The 6,797-nt window shown below is 33.5% G+C and overlaps 1 protein-coding gene across 3 annotated transcripts; it reads left to right on the plus strand.

Moving 5' to 3' along the window:
- The first annotated feature begins 1,460 nt into the window (after nt 1-1,460).
- On the plus strand, nt 1,461-5,490 carry LOC112528207. Of its 3 annotated transcripts, none has more exons than XR_003070800.1 (2): nt 1,461-1,752; nt 2,036-2,223. XR_003070800.1 is itself a non-coding variant. In XM_025139176.1 (2 exons), the coding sequence occupies exon 1, from the start codon at nt 1,594-1,596 to the stop codon at nt 1,735-1,737; it is 144 nt and encodes a 47-aa protein (XP_024994944.1). In that variant the 5' UTR covers nt 1,480-1,593; the 3' UTR covers nt 1,738-1,752; nt 5,181-5,490. The 3 variants fall into 3 exon arrangements, 2 of the variants coding, with proteins under 2 accessions (XP_024994944.1, XP_024994943.1); XM_025139176.1 differs by lacking the exon at nt 2,036-2,223 and adding an exon at nt 5,181-5,490 and having other exon boundaries at nt 1,480-1,752; XM_025139175.1 differs by having other exon boundaries at nt 1,480-1,752; nt 1,997-2,223.
- The last annotated feature ends 1,307 nt before the right edge of the window (nt 5,491-6,797 follow it).

Raw genomic sequence — 6,797 nt, forward strand, 5'->3', positions numbered from 1 at the left:
TCTGATAGTGAAGGTGAACAAGAAGCAGATGCAAAAGGATCTCCTAATTCATCAACCACTATCAAATCAAAGAAGCGAAAAAAACTTTCACCTAGAAGGGAAATTTACAAGAACAAGAAATCACCTTCACTTCAAAATACCATTGACACGAGGTTAGATGAATTTAATTTCAAGTTTGAGTCTATTTGTGGTCAAATGATGTCACAATATGCTGCTACTGCTAACGTTTTGACCGTTGCTACGAAATCCGATTCTTTGAGTGGTGAGAAGATGCAAGAAGTCATGAATGAACTTCTTAGTATTGGAATATCTACCGGTGATATTGGTAAATCTCTTGAGATTTGCTATAATGAACCCGCCAAAGTTAAGGTCTTGTTTACATTGCCAACTCACATCAGAAGATCATACGTGCTTGGGTTCTTGTATCCTATTAATGAATGAATTTGGACCTTAAACATAATATTTTGGTATGCATTTTGAAGTTGGTAGGCTATGTAAGCCTCTTTTTGGAATTGTATTGTATTTTTGAATTCGGTTGAAACATCCAATTATATTGTATTTTTGAAGTCGGTTAAAACATCGAAATGTATTGTATTGGATGAAACATACTTTTTATTGTGTTTTTTGAAGTTATGTTTATATGATACTGTATTTTTGAAATCGCTTGAAACATCGAAATGTATTGTATTGTATTTTTGAAGTTGGATGAAACATACTTTGTATTGTGTTTTCTTTTTTGTTATTTTTGAAGTTATGTTTAAATGATAAAATGGTAATACAATGCTATAAAACAAAATTTCAGTTATTATATATGCTTAGTAACCACACAACATCTATGATAATGATAATGATTTCCCAGTATTAACCAAACAACATCAATGCAATAATCATTCCTTGTCATTCTCATTTTCATTCCCATGTCTGAACCAAACAAGCCCTAATAGACCACAATAACAACACTATAATTAGTTGAAAATATAAAAGTCCAAAATATATTTAGGAGCCGTTTACCAAACACTTACTTGGTAAGTGCTTAACGCATAAATTTTCTCATCGAATGAACATGAGAAGGACCAAGAATTTTACCGGGTAAGAGCAATGAGAAGGATGAAGAGTCTTACCCGGTAAATGAGAATGACGACTCTTACTCAAGTAAGCGCTTACCCAGTAAATTGTTGCATTTGATATGTTTTGATGTACTAAAATTTTACGCATCAAAATAAATTATAGTGTTGACTTCTATTGGTAAACGCTTACCGGATAACCATTTGGTAAACTGGCCTATAAGAAAAACCATTTGCCATTGCAAAAATTTCCAAACCCATAGCAGCATCACTTAAGTAGCTTGTAAACTATGCAATAGAATTTGTACGTTCTTCGACTTTTATCAATTTTAAATCTGGAAAAGAGGCTAAAGCTCTCTAGATTTTGCCATATAAGAGCACCGAAGATATCGTCATCTGGTGCTTGCTATTGCTATTCACCTTCCTGAAACATCCATCGCTTTCTTCTCCAAATCCTCTGTTTGCTTCATATGATTTGCCAAAATAGTGTGAAGGATAGAGATTAAAGAAGAAGACGACGACGACGACGATGATGGGAGTGAGTATACAACTTTTGATGGATTTAATTGTTGCTGGGATCTCGCTGATGATTGGTTTTGGAATTTTCGCTTTCATCGCTTCCATTCTCTGCTCTGCGGCCTTCTTTCACAACGTCAAAGCCTACTCTTCGTGAATTTTTTCAATTACGGTATGTCGTTGTCTCTGATCTCCGATTGATTGTTGTTTTTTTGTTCTGATTTATGTGAATTTTGTTTGCAAACTGATGTTGTTTACTTGGTAGATCTTGGGGGATTTTGAATCTCCGAATGAATTTGTTTGGTCTATATTATCAATCTGTTCTTCAATTTATTACTTGCTAAATGATATCTATTTACTATTTTCTTTATTACATATATTATTACACCTGATTTTGATTTTGATTTTGATTTTAGGTCACATTACTATTCAGTTTTATATTTTGATTTTGTCAGAAATTGGAGATGTGAAGGGGTTAATAAAGTTCCCATTTCTCAGCGATTGTTCATCTTATCATACACTAGAGCCACTTTTGATTCTGCAATATTTGTATCTGAAGATATGTAGCATTTTATCTTAGGGATCGGTGTACAAATTTGGACAGTTTTTGGGGTCTTTATGAGTTTGTTAGCAATCGGGGCTAGATCCTTTGTTGGATGCTCGTGTTAACAAGACCATGATCAAATGTTTTGATCGTACTCGTGGCCATTTCTGACATTTTATAGGCTTGGACGAGATCATCAACCATATGAGACGATCCAATTCATATCTATATTTAGGATTTCAAATTACCTTCATACAATATTCACTCCTTAGTACCAAATATTAAGTGTATGAAAAAAAAACAAAGGTAGTTTGAAATCCTAAATATATATATAAGTTGGATCGTTTCATATGGTTGATAATCTTTTCTAAAAGGTAAGAGTTTTCTTAGTTAATAACAAGAAAAATCTACTATATTCTAATAGAAAAATAAAAATCATGTGAATGAAATAATCAAGAGTCAATGAGAGATGAATGATGAAGAATATATCATTATTTTTAGGCAAAATAGTTTTAGATTTTAGTAGTAGATAAACAACTTAGAATAACAAAAACAGTACTATGAAATGCACAACCAATTAATTTTTTAGGTATTTTTTATCCAATGTAATTAAATGATACATGCTTGGGCCCCTAATGTAATGCTAACTTCTTTTTTGATCATATCATATACTTAAAAATATGTCTCTTGTGGGCGTACGTCGGGCCCACCCTCCCCTGGGGACGACCCTGATCGTACTCAAACAAAGGTGTTCTAGCTCCTCGGTGTGTGTCATTATTGTAGGTTTACAATCCTGTACTAAATGCATCTTAAGGACACACATTGCAGATAACTTTTGTAAAGTAGTACTCGAGTTTGAGCTCGAATATTTTAAATGTTCAAGTTCAAGCTCGATGGATGTTTAACAAATTTGAGTTATACATTATATCTAAGCTCAAGGTTTATAAGCTCATTTATAGACTCGAACTCGAGATCAATTAGCTTGTTGATTGACTCGAACTGGGTAATTTTAATATTTCGATTGTATGATTTATGAAACTCGTTTGGCTCATAAAAGTGTATGTGCAAATATGGCTCGACTAGGCTTGAAATTTAATCAAAATTTGAATAAGGCGAGTCGAACATTGAGTTAAACGAGGTTTATTTTGTGTTCGACTTGAACCCGAGATAAGTAAACTTGTATCTTGAGCTTGAGCTCGAATAGTTAACAACCTTATTCATGTCAAATTAAAACCATCAACAATTTTACAATCGTCTACCCTATTTTTGTCCGTCCGTATTGTTCGCATACCAAATGCATTCTTAAAGTTCTCCATGTTTCATTGTATTTAGAGATGTACAAAAAGGTTCAAATCCGGCCTGGACCTATCCTGAAAAAGTATGGGACTAATGAGCCTGAAGTCTTACTACAACAAAATTGGGTTTATAGGACACTCCCAATTTTTAAGCGTCTTAATAGACCTCTTTATAGGTATTTAGTTTATAGGACCAAAAAAATAAAGCGTCTTATCTAAAGGCGTTGTAATAAGTTTATATGGCGTTTTTCAATGTCGTAATAAGTTTTTTAGGACACTTTTAATATAAAGCGTTCCATTAACAACTTTATATGACATTATTTGAAAAACTATCCTATAAAAACAAATATCTTATAAAAAATTGAGTTTATAGGACACTTTCTCAAAAGTGTCTTATAAAGTTGCTAATGCGACACTTTGTATTAAATATGTCGTAAAAAAACTTGTTAAGACGCCTAAAAGAGTCATATAAACTAATTACAACACCTTTAGATAGAACACTTTATATTCTGGTTCTATAAATTAAGTTCTATAAAGCGGTCTATTGAGATACTTAGAGATTGGGGGCGTCCTATAAACCCAATTTTGTTGTAGTGTCTTGTCTAAGGCTCGTTCAGGCCTGGTGTGAAAACCCTATGAAATCCTGGTTCTTGGTCCCAATCCTGGCCTAGCCAAGGCTTGAGAAAATCCCGATCAACATAAAGACTATTTTAAGTCGAACCAATCGTTTTTAGTTTCATTTACTCTAAATGTACAAATACACAATTTTTTCGGAAGATGACGAAGACGAAACCGAATCATATTGAAACCCTGAGAAATAAGTAATTGAAGAAATAACACACAAAAAATAAAGACGATTAAGGAATTGACGCAAATATAAAACGAAGGGTAGAAGAACAAACCTTTCAAGAACGATTCTTATTTTTTTTATCATCAAATGTCGAACTTTACAAAAACGGATTATTATACAGTCATAATTATTATAGCTAAATAAGATATACAAACATATGTTGATTCAAACTCTTTCAATGACTTGATGATGATTCTTTTTTACTTCGTGTTTGAAAGTATACTTAAATTCTTTCTCAACAAATATCAGTGAGTGAGCCTGTTTAGTGCTTGTTGAATGTTATGTTAGTACTTAGAAAGTAACAATCTGTAAGACAAACTCAGACCAAAGAAACTTCAGCGATATCAAATAAGTAGCTGAAGATCAAGATAGAGTTAGACATGATCTAAGGCGGCATTTGATGATACTAAGGGGCCGTTTACTAAACACTTACTTGGTAAGTACTTACCGGATAAATTTCTTTATCGGATGAACATGAGAAGGGTCGAAAATCTTACTGGATAAGAGCGATGAGAATGATAGAGAGTCTTGTCCGATAAGTGAGGATGACGACTCTTACCCAGGTAAATTCTTACCCACTAAATTGTTGCATTTGATATGTTTTGGTATACTATAATCTTACGCATCAAAATAAATCATAGTGTTGACTCTTACCGGTAAGCGTTTACCGGGTAAGCAATTAGGTAAACGGACCCTAAGCTATCAACAATATCTTAAGATGTCCTCAACGACAACTTCCTTGTTGGATCAGTATCTTGTTTATCAAGTTGTTTGTCATATCCTCTCTTGTACAAGTCAAAACCCCATCCTTCATTCTGAAAGAAGGTGCATTACGATCTGCTTTATTGTTTCCTTCATGCTCACTGTTTATGCAAAAATTTACATTAAATATAATTTGAGTTTGTTTCTAGAGCTTAACCAAATGAGACAGAGAATTGGTGACGCGAAAACACTCTTAAACGATGGAAAAAACAACGGACAATACAGGAGATCGTCGATGTTCTATGGACCTCAAACAAGGATGTCGTCATTGACAACAATTATGATGATGTAAACAAAATAACACGTCGATCGTGGAAAACAGTAAAGAACGAAAGTTGCTTTTGCTGGGAGACTTCTTATGCGTATAGAATCCGATGATTTGGGGGTTGTCTCTTGTGATCTTCTTGCCTTTTATAGCTGGTGTGTAGGACTAACCTAAAGGTCGACTTTCATTGCCATTGAATGAAGAAAATCGTTAATATTGAATGTCTTGGATCTTGGATTTCTGTTATGATCCCTCTATGGTTAATGATTGCATTCGTCTTTATTCCTGCAATAAAAGAAACATGTATAACAGTTGACGTGATAAATGCGTCTGCGTAGTTAGTATATCGTCCTCGAAGGAAACTTCGATCATGGATATATATATAATCGTCGATCACGAATAGAAGATTAAGGATCCTTGACCGGGGGTCGAAGGACTTTGTGGTCATAGATAACCACGATGACAAATAACATAGTCGTTCGTCATATGAATCCTAATTGCAGACGTTGTCGTTGAGGAAAATATCATTGTCGGTCAAGGGTGTGAATTTTTAACAAAATAGTTTTCCCCCCCAAGATTTAAATATAAAATACTTTATTTGAATTTCAAATTTCGCTAGAAAAGTGATTTTATCGGTAGATTTTTGTCACATGTCAATCGAAGATTTGATCTAGTTGCTTGGTAACTGAACTAGTTACTTGAGAAATCGAATCGGTTTGCACGGGAATCCCCCTTTACCGTCCACGAGTTTCTAAGAGCGTACTCAGCGAAGCGAAACTGGAGGCTAATCATCGACACAGCCTCTGTGTCAGGGATATACAAGAGAGGTAGGGTCCTAGTGCAAAATATCGTTGTCAATGATAGAAAGTGGAAGACTAGGTACGTCATTGGTAGGGTATCTTCGTTAGAAGACGAGGCCGAGTGGCTTATTGCCGGATGGAATGTCGAGCATAAGTATTTGGTCATAGTTCTGCCTTAGTCGAGTGTTTTATTCATCGTACTAGTTTCTACCTTTTCTTTTCTTTTCAGCGATCGACCTTTCGGTAGTCGGCTCGTGATAGGAGCTTGGTTTGGTCAGATACGTCTGAAGAAGACACATTAATTGGAACACTTGATAAACCTCATTTATATAAAACTTAACTTCCATTAATTACCATACGTGTTTTGTTATCATTGGTTCAAAATTTAAACAATAAATTATATTTGTTGGTATAATTAAATAAGAAACTAAAGTCTAAATTTAACTCATTTAATAAAATTAGAGGAGTACTCGTGCAATGCAGCGAAACACATCTCGATTTTAATGTTTTATTTTATTATTTGTCTCTGTCGATATTATAATACGATTTTATGTGTTTTTAAGAAAAATAATAATGATTTTATTTTTGAATAAAATATAAATTTGAAGATATGATAAAAATTTGGAAAAAAAATATATCAATGTTAATATCAAATCAACTATTTAAAAATTCTCATTTTTTATATAATTTCATTAATGTAT

This window comes from Cynara cardunculus (assembly GCF_001531365.2).
Source record: "Cynara cardunculus var. scolymus isolate 2C chromosome LG 15, CcrdV1, whole genome shotgun sequence".
NCBI lineage: Eukaryota > Viridiplantae > Streptophyta > Magnoliopsida > Asterales > Asteraceae > Cynara > Cynara cardunculus.